Raw genomic sequence first — 16,641 nt, 5'->3', positions numbered from 1 at the left:
TTCAAGTAATATAAATGTATTTGTCCTTTTTCCTAATTTTATGAATGACGTTTTTAGGGGTAAGAGGGCTGCACCATGGGCAAGGGTAAGGTTGCTCAATTTTTGGGTAATTCTTGTGAATTCATTAAATAATTCATTTATTATAATAAAGTCGATGTAAACCTGCACTTATTATAATCCACCCAAAATATTGGGATATTTGCCTCGTATCTTCGAATGTTGAATGAGTTATGGGAGTTAGCCATTTTCAATATTCTAATCCAAAGGTTAATAATTATTCTTGAATTAGAATGTTACACATGGGTGAATCTTATAATTCACTAAACACTAATTGAGAGAGCCCCCTCTCTAAAGAGAGGATCCAACTTCGTAGAGCATTGTGTATCATGGATGTGATTATTTATACATGTCATTTCTAATTAAGAATTAATTCTTGTATCCTATTTATTCTCTCATCTTTTCTTTTTTCTTCTTATGTTTTCTCTTCTATTTCTATAAACGTGAGTTAAGGGCCTGTTTGGTTACTTGAGTTTGAAGATTTCAAAAATCTAGAGATTTTAAATCTATGGAGTCATAGTTTATAAAATTAACTGTTTGGCCTGAATCTTTGGAATGAAATCTATAAATTCATCCTAAAAAAATTTGTGGAGTCATGGGTCAAATGCTTATTGTCGGGATGAAATCTCTAAATTTCATTTCATACCCATAAATCTAAATATTCATGTTTTTAGTGTAAAAATGGGAATATCTAGATTTCATGAATCCAAAGATTTACACAACCAAACAAGTATAAATCTCCCATTTGTGAATCTAGAGATTTCAAAATTAATTCTTCTTTACAATTAGATTTTTTTTTCTCTTTTTTTTTTTTTTTTTTTTCTCTTATATTTTATAGTCTCTCTTTCTTGATTTTTTTTCCTACTATTTTTGTTATTTGATTTTATATTGTGAATGAAATATCTATGGTTAGTAAGGTAACTACTATTGGTTTGCATTTCTTACCAAAAAAATAAAAAATTGGTTTGCATATAATTTTTTACACTTGAAATCATGTGCATTTTTTTTGTTGCTTTAATTTATTTATATTTTATCAAAAAAATATTATTATTAATAATTTACTTATTTTTAATGTGTGGGTCCCACAAAATATATATAGGTCTACGTCTTAATATAATAAAATAATTCAGAGATGTGAACCCCAATGAGTCCTACATAAACCCCTACAATATGTGCAATGGAAAAACATTAGTGCTTCCTTAATAAGGAGGTGATCTGAAACTTCATTCTTTGCCCCCCTAATGTTGAATCCTGGTTCTATCTCTATTCCTATATACATGATATAGTTTCGGAAAAAAGTATTTCCAGAACATGAGAGGAAGTGGGCAGTCCTAATTTTACCCTATCCTTAAAAGCTTCCTTTATATAGTTACAAATAGTTTTATTTTCTTAATTTAGTTGTAAGCAATTTTAATACATTCTTATCCTAAGGAGTTGCCAAAAAATGTAATCACCTTATTTAAATTATTATTTTGTTGTGAAAAACAAAACTTCAGCTAATGAAGAAATCTCAAGAATCTTGAATTTATAGATCCTGCTCTTTCATGAAACTTCTAAGTTCTAAATCCCAATATTTCTCTTTGGGGAAAAATTGAAGGAAAAATATTTCCACAATTCTAACTTCTTACAAGCATTACAAGCATCACGGCCCTCACCCCTACAACTTCTTATTGGGGTTGGAAGTCCATCATCAAAGCAAGAGACCTCATGAAACATGCACTCTTGCATCAAGTTGGTGATGGTTACAATATAAATTCATGGACTCATAGATGGATTCTTGGATGTAATGCCTAATAAGCTCCATTCCTTTCTATTGATGCTGCTCGAAGGAAAATGGTAGCCTCAGATTTTGTGATCCAATTCTCCAAAATAGAGCACTTCTATGTAAGGTGGCGTAAAAGTAGTTTGAAAATCCAAATTTTCTATCGGCCAAATTCATGAAAGCAATCTACTTCCCCAAAACAAACTTCTAACAAGCCCAAACTAGAAATAAGGCATCGTAGGCTTGGAGAAATGTATTAGTGGGCCAAGCAGTTTTAGAAGAAGGGCTCCTTTGGATATTGGTTCGGTGAGAATGTGGACATGTAGGGCAGCAGATGTTTGAGTACTAATGAATACCACAAATTGCCCAAACATCAAAACATTCCTATGGTGGCCTGGTGCATAGGCATTGCCACAAGGGAGAACCTACTTGCCAAAAAAATCAAAACTTAGTACAGCTGTTGTTGATGTGGATATGTAATTGAATCTATAGACCACATATTGTTGGGATGTGGGTTTGCTAAGCTAGTATAGTTTGGTGTCCCATTGAAACTTCATCAAAGGAAGAAAGTCTAGTTTTCTATGCATGGCTAGAGAAGTGGGGTTGATTGAATTTAAAAGTAAGCAACATGGTGAGCAGGTGTTGAGTTAGTGTGCATTCATTTGTTGGTACATTTGACTGCAAGAATTGAGTTGGTAATAAGAAGATAAGCAAGTGCCTTGAGGAGTTAATAGAAAGGCACAAAATGCCTTCAAGGAGTTATGGACCTTAGCGGGCCATAAGGAGATAAGAGATGGAAGAGGAAGGCAAATGCAAAGTGGATTATAGCAAAAGTTGAACCAGATGCACGGGTTTAGGATCCAGAGCAATGCAATATTTCTAGAAGAGGATCTGGAACATGTCAAACATCCAACAATGTGGATTGAAATTTTTTCTTCCCATATGGATGGAGGATGCAAATTTATTTTCTTTGGTTACATGAATCTAGAGATTTGAAATCTCTTATTCACAAATGGGATATTTACATGAAATCTAAGGATTCACCTTTTTACCCTAAAACATGAATCTGTAAATTTATACGTATGAGGTCCCCTACCATAAAAACGCTAAATATTTTACCCGTGACTCCATAGATGTTTTTTCAAGATGAATCTACAAATTTCATTTCAAAGATTTAAGCTAACCAAACAGTTAATTTTATGAACTATGACTCCATAAATTTGAAATCTATAGGCTCAAATAACCAAATGGGGCCCTAAGTGTCTTTTTGGTATTTATTCTCATTCTCAAATTTTTCGGTATTTTTCATTATTTTAAAGTGTTTGACATCTATCTTCAATCTTATTTTTATTTAAAAAAAAAAAAAACAAAAACCCCTCTAAACTCACAGTAGATTTTTTGTCTATTATGGATTATGGGTGAGAAATTTATTCTCCTCATTTATGCGCAAGTACACTTAAATCCTCAAGTTAGGGTGAAGTTTATATGGTCAATGCACATCCGTTTTTGTGAAAATCATGTTTTTTCTTCTTTTCTCACTCTCAAACCTAACTATCAATCTTCCAAAAACGAGTTGCTCTCGTCATCTTCTATCAATCGCACCAATTAGTTGGTTTAGGAGTGAACCTAATTGTGTATGAAGTAGGTGAGAAGGATGAGTCTTGTGTTGTTGATGATTGAGTTCCATAGCTTCTCCTGCTGCTGCGGCAACTGATGATGGTGAGCAAGAGAAGCCACAATTCTAGTTTCTTGCTATGTTTATTGGAGGGTTGGATCGTCTCACGAATGCCCCATATCTCTGGAGACTTAATTCCCATATGAAGAAAGCAGGAGCCTTGTGGCTTTGAATTATTAATTTTGATCTTCTAAAGAACTTATGTTTGGTTTTCAATTTTTCCCCTTCCTCCCTTTTCGCCCTTTCTACTTGCTCTTTTCTTCCATGAAATTTTTAAAGGCAAATGTAGGAGTTTTTATTTTTATTTTTGAGAAATCTAAAAAGCTTTTCTTGTTTTCTATGTTTCTTATTAGAACTAGATAAAGGGAGTGAGAAAAATCGTGGGTCTTTTCATATGTTTTTGGAAATAGAGAAAAAGAAACAAAATTATGAGTCTGGGTTTTATGTGTTGTTTGTAAATATATGATAAATCATTGGGTTAGCCATTAATGAATCTTATTTTGTGTTTGAAAATTGGAAGAGTTGGATGTCTCTTGAATATTCTCCAAGTTCCTACAGGATACATGAAACCCATCTTTTCTTCAATTATTTTGTTCCTTTAGATTTCCTAAAGCTTTCCTTTTACAAATGGGAGAAGAACAATACCCACACCATTTCTTCTGTTGAAAGTGTTTATTGTTGTGAATTTCTTTTTACCTTCTCAACTTCATTCACCCTATTTGTTTTTCTCTTACAAACACAGGGTAGTAAAAGGAAAACAAAATTAACTTGTCATGAAAGGAAGATCAGAGATCAAGGTAGTGAATAGTAGTAAGATTCCATTTTAATTTGAACTTTCAACCAAACCATTTATTCTCAACATACCAAAATTATTTTCATTCCATAATTTATTCTCAACAAAAGTCGCCAAATCATTTTGCATTTTCGATCAAAAATAAATTCTTGTACTCATTTTTTTGGGGTACATGAATGGGGTCAAAAGAGGGGGATCCTGGAACCAAAAACTAACATCCAATGCCCGAAATTATGCCTGGAGGATCTCTCTCAGTTCTTGAGGGGGATCTTGAAGATAAACTAATTGTCCGAGGGATATATCTACATCTTCGATACCTAGTCCGCCGCCGCATTAGCCTCTTGGCGAACAAAACCAAAGCGGAAGCGACCATTTGTTCTAGCTAGTTTATGAATTTCTCGCACAAGGCTAACTTAACTTCAGCTTGTTCACCTATTTCTAACAAAGAAACAACTTTCTTCAAATCTGATTCCAAAACCACAATGGTCCATCCTCTATTAGTAGACATTTTAATTCCCTCCAACAATGCCCGCAATTCAGCTTCTAGTATTGAACATTTTGCAATTCTTCTAGCAAATCCTCCCATGAACTCCCCTTTGTGGTTACGGTATAACCCTCCTATTTGAGTGAAGTCTTGATTGATAATTGTCACTTTAACATTTTTAATCTTTCCGTCCGCCGGTCCGTCCGTTTTCTTTTGTTTAAGTAGCTTTTTTTTTTTTTGTTTTTGTTGTGGGGGGTTTTTTTTTATTTTTTTGGGTGGTCCCTCCCCGCCGCGTGCGGCGGGGGGGGGGGGGTGTTTTTCCCTTTTCCTGGTCTGGTTTTACCCCCCCCTTTTTTTGGTGTCCCCCCCCCCCCCCCCGTGCATCAACGTTGCACTTCACCATCCCTTCCATATGTGAACTCAATTTTGAGGAGATTGGGTCGTTGATCGGCTTCAAGAAAGGCTACCTTGCTGTCTCCTATGCTTCAACATTTTCACTACAATAAACTACCGCCCATTTCTTGGTTTAATAAATTCTTCATCATGCTCACTTTCATTTCGCCATCTCCACAGAAAAAAGAGGGTGGCAAAGAATTGAATTGGCCAATTCATCGATCACTTAGTAGCTTCCCCACAGATATTTTCCTTAATCGATTCCTTCCTTCCATGACCAAAGAATAAAGGTGTTTAGAAAGCTGCACCGAGTGCTCCCATATGCCCCTTGCAAAATTGCAATCTCGCATTACAAGCAAAAAGTCTTCTTTTCCATGGATGCAGTACTCACAATTCTCATAATTAATCAATCTCAAATGGGCCTCCTAACATTTGTGAGTAATATATCTTGACATGCAAGCCAAATAAAATAGCAAATTCTTATGGGTATCTTTAGCTTCCATAGGGAGTTCCAAAATTTGTGTTGAAGTCATTTTCACTCAGACCTCTTTCTGCCTCTTCCAGTAGTTTGTATGCCGATGCTATGGTAAATCTACCCTCCTCAGTGGTTGTCATGAAATTATATCTCCTCCTGCTACCAATGATGGAGGCTCCTGTAAAATCCCCTAAAATCCTAACCTGATAACCCATTGTTTCAAGTTTGCAAACCTGGAGTTCTAATAGAATGGCAACTATGGACCATTCGAGGTTGAGCCCGAGAGTTTGAAAATCGAACCTATGGACTTGGATGGACTAGAAGAAGACCCGACCACTTTAATTGATTTCAAGAGGAGAGAGAAAATCAATCTAGAAGGCAAAAAGGAGATTTTGGCATGCACAAAAACCTATGCTAGAAGACTCAAACGCAAAGGTAAAGTATACCATTGATTTAGAAAATTTTAGAGGATTCTACCCTCCGAAGCCCATCGAAATCAGCTTTAGCATGTGAAAGATATAGGGTCGTTTGATGGGGGAGGGTGTTTGGTTTGACCAACTGCCCCCGCCCCAAAAAGGGCATTTTCGGGAATTTGAGTCAAGAAACTCTATTTTATGGATTTCTCACCTCATAAAAGAATTGTCTATGCTAGTGGGAGGCTAAAAGTGTGAGAGAGGAGAAGAGCATGGAATTTGGGGAGATTCTTGCACGTGAGGTGGTGCCAAAGCTCAATTTGTGAGGATAATTGCGTGTTGAGATAAGAGGACTCTTGAAACCCTTTATTTGAACTATTTTTCATGGTATTTTGATGGATGTTACAATAATGATGGTAGTTGTAGAAGTTGGGTTGTAATGAATGCTTATTCTTGTCCCCTTTTATGTGTTCCCCAATCCTATCAAGTGATGAATCATGCTATCTTTTCATTTTAAAACCGATTCTTCCTCTGTAAGATATCTGCAGGTAGTTCTCTGAGAACCAATTAGGGCCTTTTTAATTTGGGACTAATTGGAAGGTGTTTTTAGGACAACAGTATTGTCCCATTGAAGTCCCAAAACCCCCCTCAAATCATTTTATTTCAAACTGAGCTCAAACTGAGGCATTTTGGTTGCAACCAGGGGGGCAGTCGACTAGGGGCAGGCGATCTGCCTTGGTAGGCTTGGCTTGCTGCCCCCTATCCAGGACCGCAAGTCATGTTCATTTGATACTAGTTTGATCCTCGATTAAAACCTAATTTAGTCCTTATGTTTTCTAGGGTCCTTGTGGATAGTTTGCACCCTTGATTGTGGATTTCTTGGACATTTGAAGACTTATTTGTTCGTTGACAAGTGAGGAAAGACATTATCATGTGTTGTGTATTTGACATGATTCTATTTATTATAATTACAAATGTTGCATACATGATCTTATGAGTTGCTGTGAGACTTTGCACAAACATAAGGTAATGTGTTACTACATGTTTATGTTACCATCCAATTTATTCAATTGATGTTTGAACATGTGAAATGTGATAGAGTTGAGTGGTATGGTATTACTTATGTAATTATAAACCAACTCAGGGTTGTGGGTTCACTTATTACCCCTGGTGCCTATGCATCTACTTGGATTCATTAGGTTAAGGCTGCAATAGGGCCAAGCTAGGCCAGGCTTTTGCAATCTTAAGCCCAACCCTACATATTCTAATATAAGCCCATTCCCGCCCTGACCCTAATTCAAGGCCAAGGATTATTGTCCCTGACCCTAAGCCTAGGGTCCTACAAGGCTAAGCCAAGCCCATTCCTGCCTTGATTGGCCCTAACTCTAAGCCCTACAGGGCCAAGCCAAGCCCATTCCCGCCTTGATTGGCCCTATCCCTATCCCTAATTGGCTCTATTCCCTGACCCTAGCCTTGATTGACCCTATACTTGGCCTTGTCCCATGCCCTAGTCCTGATTGACCCTATACATGGCCCTGGCCCTGATTGGCCCTATCCTTGTCCATGTTCCTAATTCATTGAGATCAAGCATCAAGGCCAAAATTAGGGCCAAAATCAGGGACAAAAATCAGGGACAAAAATCAGGGATGGGTCGGGACAGCCCGACGAGCCAAAGAGTAATCCCAGGCCCACCCTTGGCCCTAGTTAGGGCCAGAATAATTTTGCCCTAACCGTCCCTCAGGGCCAAAGTCTTGAGCCTAAGGCCAATTCGGGCTTAGGGCAGGTTAGGGCTATTAGGGCCAAACTTGCACCCCTACATTAGGTGCATAGTTAGTACGTGTCTAGATGCATTGGCTAGTAAACCTTGATGAGTGCTACTACCCGTTTGGCATGGGTAATGAAGCCGAGTGACCCATGATTGATAGTTGCTAGGTCTTGATGTCATCTAGCAAGATGTGTGATTTCCGGGGGGGGGGGGGGCTCAAGTCTACTATTGTCATACAATTGGGAAGGTTGCATGTGTATAATGTTGGGTTCATGGTATTGTCAACATGATATGTGACTTATGTGGAGAAGCCACGAGGGCGTCCGCGTATGCATATATGGACAATCATAGGGTTATAGCCTTATAGGATGTTAGTCCAGCACGATGTGCGATTTTCGTGAAAAACAACATCCCTAAGTAAGAAGGATACACAAACCAAAATGGTACTAGGCATGAGGAGAGGTATCCGGATCACATGTATTATGCAATAGATAGGGTCATCTAGGCTAAGGGATGGATCAAGTCCAATAAACCCTTAGAACAAAAGTTGTACCAAAGACAACAATAATTAAGCCGAGGATACACGCCACAAAGGCGGAGACCTACACGCCACAAGGGCGGAGACAAAACACTTTACCTGCAAAAGATTGATAGTTTATCTTCATTTCTTTTAAGTGGCATAATAGAGAATGAAGATTGATAAAACAAATTTGCCAGAAGCAAAAAAATAAAAAATAAAAAAGAGAGACAATGTATCATGTTCCAAGAAAGAATTTCTATGAACATGAAAACAAAGGACGATTTGGGGAAAGTGCCTGTTTACTGTTCGGCTGTGTCTTGCAATTTGAGGTTGAAATGATCATATTTCTTTTTTGGGAAAGTTTGAGAGACATCCACGACATATGGCAAAAAGAGTAAACACCCAAAAGTAGATATCCCTAACTCACCTATGTTTTACCAAAAAAAAAAAAAAAATCACCTATGTCGAATTCAACGCAAAATGATTAAACCCCAGTTGTAGTGTTGGATGGGAAGACCTTAGGGCGGGTCCAATATACAATTATTTCCATGGGGACTAGTTGGCCTTTGTGCTTTTTTGTTGAAATAGAGATAGGCTGTGTTGCCTCTCTCCGTTTTCCTGGCTGGTGGCCCCCTTTATCCCGCAAGGGCCTCCATTTGGTTTCCTTCCGTTTTCTCCGTCTTGCTGGTGCCTTCCTTTCCCTGGCCACCTCCGCCTGGCTGTTTAGTCTGAATTGTGTCTTGTAAATGCTGCTCTTACCTCTCTTTCGAGTTTTATTCAGTATAACAATAGTCGCAGTGAAATCTCAAAACAAACAAATTCAAAACAACAGAGATTTTAAGGAAAGCTTAACAAGGATGGAATAAGAGCGAACTTTTTTCTTTACCTTTTGGAAAGCTTGTACTAAAATCAACGTGAGGACTTAGGAAGGACAGAGGTAAGCGGAAACAGAGACAAATCATGAGTAGGAGCAACATAAATTCTGTGTTCTACGCAGAAGACTACCATCCAATCCAAGCAGGAAGCATCGACGGGACTGATATTGTTCCTCACGACAGCGCCGTTTACAGAGCTCTTCTCTGCTCTTCTGCTGGCCTTTGTAAGTTGCCCGCCATTCACTAAAAGAAACAAGAGAGAATTTTCGTCTTTCTGTGTCTATGTTTTCATCACTGAAACTCTCGAGAGTTCGATATGCAGATGACCCATTTGGAGATCCTAAGGTTATTGGAGACCCTTATTGTACTGTGTTTGTTGGCCGCCTTTCAGACATCACGACCGAAGAAACGCTGCGGAAGGTTGGACGTCTTCTTCCCCTCTTCCTATTTCTGTGTTTTCCATTTTTTCTTTTTAAATTTATGTTGGTGTTGTGGCTTTCATACTTTCAGGTTATGAGCAAGTATGGAAGGGTGAAGAACATTCGACTAGTTAGAGATATTGGTAATTTCTCCTTTTTCTGCCCTCATTGTTAGAACTGAATTGCGTAGCTTAAGATTGGTTTTGTGCATCTTGAAGTTCAATTCTGATTTTCTTTGTTTTATTTCCTGTCATTTAGCTTATATCCAGAATTGGGTACTCCTAAGTTTTATTCTTCATGCTATACTTAAGCAACTCTACTGGAGATATTGAGCTTTCTATCATATTTCTAGGCGAATATATGTTGATTTCCAGTAAACAAGCAGCTTTTGAAGTTTTGTTTTCGTTCATCATGGGCTTTTTTTTGTAATCTTCCCTCTGTCTTAGATTGACTAAAAGCTGCAAAAATGACCTTTATTTGCTATATAGTTTATTTGGCACAAACCATGGTGAGGATAAAACTTTTTAAGCCTCTGAAAGCAAGTAAAGGTGTGACAGTGGCAATGGCCTCAGAAGAATGGTTTCCCAAATCCCAACACACGGAAAACTGGAAGCTCATTTATTAATTGAATGGGCCTTGACATTTTCAGCTCTAGCTATATGGACAAAGTTAAGCAGCACAACAGGACCTGGCAATCTGAATGAATCAAATTTCAGCAGCCTGAACTGTTGTCAGACCCAGTCTTATCTCCAATGCCTTCCCTATCAATGCAAAAGAAGGTAAAGGTGATCTGTGGGGTGGGCTATGGGTACCAGCCTCTATGGAGCATTATGATTACGCATCTCAGTCCCATTGCCTTTGGTCTACTAGAGAGTGCAACTACCATGCAGATGAAGTGGTAATCTTGTGTAGGAAAAGCTTAAGGGAATCAGCAAAATTTGGAGCTTTGAGAAGATGGGCTACCTGGGATTAAAGATAGAGCCTTTCCCATATGTCTATTCTCTGTCTTTTCCAAGCTTTGAAGAGTGGCACCATCTTGCAGAATATTTTTGCATTTCACTGCTTTCCAACTTCCTGTACAATACTGGGATGTGGCACAAAGATTTGCTGCTTCTCTCTCTCTCTCTCTCTCTCTCTCTCTCTTTCTCTTTCCCCAGATCTCACCCCCTTTTGATCACTCATTCAAACAAGGGTTGTAGCTAGAGTGGGTTGTAGCTAGAGTTCATGGGAACACATGATTGACCTCATGCCTGTGTTCAACTGTCCCAAGCCTGTGTCCTTGGCATGGTAACAAGTCAGAGGGAACTGTATTCCTCCTTGAAAAGTTTCTCCTTAACTCCGATTGCATTTATGGATGGTTTCCATAAGAATGCCTGAAGCTTTTGAGGGATTTGAAAGTCTACAAGATTTCCAAATCATTTTAGGGATGATGCTGAGTTATGAAGCTGAATTTGACCATGCAGAGATGAGGGAGGATGGAAACTAACAAGCTGATTTAATGGAGAAAGATCTTCTGGATTTGGATTCCATTTAGGCTTGTCATGGGCGTCCTTTGAGGAAATCCGGATCTTGAGGATAACAACTTCTTGCTGTGAGGACAAAATACGCAGCTTTGCTACACTCTGTTCCAGGATAAGCAATGAGATCTGAAACCCATTTCTTTGTACACATTTGTGGTTTTACAGTCTGCAATCTATAGTCTTCTGAAAATAAATCTCATGGGTCTTACCAAGTCCGCAGAACCAATCTCCCAGTACCTGTCACCCATATCAAACACCATTTTTAGGAGATTTCTGCCTGATAATATACTTCTGCAGGCCCATGCCCGATTTGGGCCCAACCTGGTGGTGCTAGATGCCTGTAAATAGTTGTGGCCAAGAGAATTTGGTTTCTTAAGAAGAAGTACCCAAATTTGGCTAGCTTAGCTTCATTTTGAAGTTCATAGTCTCTCAATCCAATTCCCATATCCAGTTTGGGCTTAGAAAGGCAACCCTGAACAATCCAACAAATCTTTTTTCTTCTGCCCAAACCGTAATCTGCAACCTGTTTTGATAAGGTCATTGCCAACAATTTCGAAATGTACCAGAGTAAAATGATGTTGCTTCTGCTATTGACTTTCAGACAACTTCCTACCTGCTGGAAAACAGTTTTTCCTTCTATCCTGCAATTTTGTTAAAGGTACTGTCCTTAAACCCTTGGAATGAAGAATATTTACGTTTCCCATCTCTGTTAGAAGCAACAGTTAGTTTCCCAGAGCTGAGAAAAGTCAAGTCGAGATTGCTCAAGATTTTTATAGATTATTGATTGCTTAGATGCTCCATAATGTATTACGAAGGTTTGTTTCAAGGCTTTAAAATTATAGGATCGAACTTCATAAAAAAAGATGGTCATGTGCAAAAGCAGAAAGCAAGGTTCAAGAAGTTGGTTTCAACCACAGTTTTGGCTGACATTTGGTTGAAATTCTTCAGCAGTCGGTTGTTGGTTAGGTTTTACCATTTTGATGGTCTAATGGCTATTTGGTTTGATACTTTGTGAAGACCATAATTAAGCATCCATTAACTCAATAAAACTTTTAGATGGTTGAAAACATGCTTAAATCATCGGTTTGATTTCAGCAATCTTGCTGCATTCCTCAGTTTTTGTTACTCCATGGGTATTTTAATCCTGTTGTGGGCTTTATATGTAATCATAATGTTTCTAGTAAGTCTGACCCGTGAGAGCTTTGGTCTATCTTCATTAGATATTCAGCGACTCATAAAGGTTGTAAGTGCTATCATCTACTGTCTCGCTGTATTGCTATCATCCACCTTCTCACTGTATTTTTGATACTGTGGATGTTTGTTAGCATGTTACCTAAAAGCTCAAACTGTTAGGGAAGAGCAACATAAGTATACATCAAAGCTCCCCCTTGCATGCATTGCCAAGATCACATTGCACCTTAGGAGTCCTTATAAAAATCTTCCGATGCATTTCCTCGTGTTTGAACAACTGATGCCCCTACTCTGATACTGTGTGCACTAGCATTTCAGTTAAAAACTCAAATTGTTAGGGAAGGACATTATGAAGGTACATATCAACAATGTTCTATTTCATGCATCTGCCCCTACTTCTCTGCCACGGCACATCTTTTTGGGGGAAGTCTTCTAGTGATGATGTAGTGATGGTTGTTCCTATTGAGAGTCTTTTATTGTTCCTTCCACTGCTTGATGCTTATCCTCCAATGCTTTTGTTGAAGTTTGGGCTGTTACTGTTCACATTACTGTTTACTTGAACAGTAACAGCCCAAACTTCAACAAATTAGTAACTAACAGAAAATAGAAACTATGCTTTATAGAAACATCCAAACTTGTGTAGCAAGATTCCTTCATTAGAAATAGAAAGTAGAGTAGCATATCTAAAAAGGAAACAAGCATCACTGGCATTATACTATTCATGTTACTGTTCACGTGAACAGTAACAGCCCAAACTTCAACAGCTTTCTATACATTTTTCTATGCAAGGGAAACAGCTTAACATTAACAAAGGACAAACTGAAGATAGTAGGATAGTAGAAGCTGTTCATTCATCCTTTCACTTGTCCCAACAAGAAGCCGGCAGTTGTTCCCAGGTTCCAATTGCTCCCCTCAGATCAAAGGCAGTGGCCCATTTCCTCATTAGAATCTGGTAACCTTTCTGTGGCTGACAATGATGATTATTTGAATTATTAAAGCCTGTAAAGAGACCTGGGGGTTGTAAATGGATGTGCACTATGAAGCAGACTTGATGGAACAGTAGATCAATTTAAGGCAAGATCTGGTTGTAAATAAAACAAACTTATGTACTTGACTAGTGGAAGACCTTTGCATTGATGGCCAAGCTGATCACAGCTGGAGTTATCATTTCATGTGCTTTCCACAAAGTCTTAGACCTACAATGGGTAGATGTAAAAAGATGCTTTCTTCTATGGTGACTTGGAAGAGGATTGTCATATGGATGTTCCCCAAGAATTTTCATCAGGAAACCTAAGGGAAGGTTTTTAAGTTGAAGCGTGCATCATTGTATGGGCTGAAATACTCCCCTTGAGATCTGGTAATTTTATAGAGTTGGTTTGACTGAGATCTCAGTCGATTTTTTTTACCGCCTTGTATCTCATCTCAATTTTCTGAAAAACTGAGCTATCTTGTGAGTTCTTGAACCCTGCTTTGGACCCTAGGTTGGTAGGCTATGATACACATGGTTTCTAAGGGATCTTACTCTACACATAATATAGTTGTAGGAAAAAAAAACATAAAATTAATGTAAAATAACTTAAATAAGCGTTAGGAAAGTAAAAATGTAAAATACATCAATCTTGTCTCACCTTTATCAACTCTTTTTTGGTTCTTACATATAAAATATCAAATACTGTATACATCATTCTAGTTCTATTGTGCAAACAAGCGCATGCTGATCAAAACCTTGAGAACTCAGTTAACTTTGCAGTTCCTATGTTGAACTAAGTATATCAGATGATGAAATTAGCTAACCTGTTTGATAGCGAGATTCCTACTTATAAATACAGTCCATAGTCCTGATTTACATACATATAACCTTTTCATAGAAGTACTTAATTAAGTAACACACCATCTTAAAAAAATTATATACAAATAAATTATAACTCATTTTGTCTGAGTAATGTTTACAAAAAATAGTAGGTTCCAGTCATCCTTTTCAAATCTGGTCTTTGGTAAAAACACCCTTGCATTTATTATGGATTTGAGGACCTGCTAACATTTCCAATGATGATCTTTGTAAGCTCAATAAATGATGCAGACAATCGTTCGAAAACACAAAGTGGATCATACATGCATTACATTGCCCAAGTTCCTCAAAAGAAAATCATTTTCATCACATGTTGATACCCACCTCATTTTTATTTTGACCTAAGCTTTACCTATAAAGAAGACACCTTCAATCTAAACCACTTAAGTGGCATCAGTCTTAGTATCAGTCTTCGGGGTTTCCACTTGGAGATCCCTTTTTTAGTCTTGTGGCACAAGGCCAGATATCCCCCACAAACAGGTATTATTAGTCTAGTCTTTGTCTTTTCATTTTTCAGTCTTGCTTCAAGATTTTTCATTTGGGTGCAAAAGTACTAGGCCTTATAGAAGCTCTGCTTTTCAGCACCATAGCATTTCTACTTTTTTTTATTTTCCTTCTTTTTTTCTATCTCTTTTAACAACCATTTGCATCCTTTCAAGTATTCCATTCATTGAATGACACATCATTCAATTTCATGCTATTTTCTTTTCAGCTCAAGGAACGACACATAATACATCTTAACGAATTGCAAGCGAAAGAAAATAAGATTTCGTATTTCACCTATTTATTGAGATATACCACTCGTATGCGTCAAACATGGTTTAGATTATATCACTTGTTCTTGTTCCAAACACATCCCTTTTGATTCAAAATCAGTGGGAGCCCACACCTTTTCTTATTCAAGCTCTCAACCTACAAAACATTTAGTTCTATTTATAAAACCCAATTTGTTACCTTCTTCAAAAGCTCTAAACCAAGTATGTTTAGCTTGATTTATAAACCTAGACTCACTATTTTAGCTTCATGGCTTTGCAAAAAGAAAATTAATACTTGTTCAAACCTATGACTATCTTATGGAAATAAGTCCCAATCAATATGAAAGGAGAGAGGTCTGCTGTCCAAATGTCCTAGCACCTTCCTTCCCTTTAACAGTTAACTATCCTCTCTTTTCTTTCTTCTCTCATTTTTATTTCAATTTTTTTTTTGGGTCAGTACTTATGGCTAAGGGCCATTTGAACCACTCAAGGAACTTATATGCCTTGTAACCTGTGTACCATGGAGAGGCAACCAATCCGCCATTTTCACGAAAACCTAAGCTGGAGTTTAGTACATGCACTCTAAATCAAGGAATAAGATGCGTAGAAACACAAAAGATAAAAATATAATTTTTTTCTATAGTAGGATGCTAATTTTCCTAAACCAAACTGACCTCTAAATCTGAGTTTTAGGAATTTTACCTTTAACAAAGAAGAATCTAATCAAGAAAGTCCAAAACAACTTCTAATATTTAATCCCACAAAAAACCTCTTTAATCTAGAGAAATGAATCTATCAATGCAAGGTTTAAAACCCTTTGATCAAAGATGAAAATAAAAAAAATGAGGTTGATATCTTATGGATTCAAAATCTTGGTAGAAGCCTCTTTTTAGACCTCAAATCATTTACAATTCTGAAAATAGGGTTGAAAGGAGGAAGGAACAACGATTAACAACAACTCCTAACTCAATTTTGGTGATTGAACCCGTTGAAAACAACCCTTATCCGAGTTGTTCTCCATCCCCGATTTTCTGTTCTCTTCATTTCCCCTCTTTCTCTAATCTTCCTCTTACCCTCTTGTAGCCTTCAACGTGTTTGACCCGTCACCACTCACACGGTGCCTTATTCATAACATGGGTAAACTTTTATTACAATAATGATACCCATGCAAGGCATTACATCCTCTCCCCCTTAAAATAAATTTCGTCCTCAAAATTTACTTACTTAATCAATCAAATAGTATTTGTTTCCGACTCCCAAAATGCCTCTTGATTTGAGTGGTTACCCTATAATACCTTCACAATTGATATGGATTGTTTCTTAGCATCTTTTCCTACTGATGAAGGATCTGTAATGGTTTCTCTTTATATGTCAAATTTTGCCTCACTTGCAATGGTTCATAGTGCAAAACATGAGATTGGTTGGCAACATATTTCTTCAATGCTGATACATGGAATTATTACAAATGTAGGACAACTCCAGTGGTTGATGCGTTGAGTAGAAAGTCACAAGGATACTCTACAGCCTTGATAACTAGTCAACCTTAAGAAGATGCGAGAAAGATGGGAATTGAATTTGTGATTGGAGGTGACGTTATAGCACTTATAGCAAGCTTGATTGTAAAACCTTCTGATAGAGCCCTGGGATCAGAGTATTATGCTATATTGGGAGAGGAATGATTTGCTGAATATTTGG

General features: G+C 37.6%; 1 protein-coding gene across 1 annotated transcript in view; it reads left to right on the top strand.

Annotated features, from left to right (window-relative positions):
* The first annotated feature begins 9,127 nt into the window (after positions 1-9,127).
* LOC149019102 (RNA-binding (RRM/RBD/RNP motifs) family protein) overlaps positions 9,128-16,641 on the top strand; it is a 29,721-nt gene continuing 22,207 nt past the window's right edge. Inside the window, exons 1-3 of the mRNA XM_089153166.1 lie at positions 9,128-9,436; positions 9,535-9,632; positions 9,723-9,774. Of these exons, the coding sequence (XP_089009292.1) occupies positions 9,298-9,436; positions 9,535-9,632; positions 9,723-9,774 (289 nt within the window). The 5' untranslated portion in view covers positions 9,128-9,297. The remainder of the gene's footprint in view (positions 9,437-9,534; positions 9,633-9,722; positions 9,775-16,641) is intronic.

The sequence above is a fragment of the Hakea prostrata genome, chromosome 4 (assembly GCF_041222555.1).
Source record: "Hakea prostrata isolate BN-2017 chromosome 4, UWA_Hpros_2, whole genome shotgun sequence".
Lineage (NCBI taxonomy): Eukaryota > Viridiplantae > Streptophyta > Magnoliopsida > Proteales > Proteaceae > Hakea > Hakea prostrata.
This window is presented reverse-complemented; position numbering and strand designations above follow the sequence as displayed.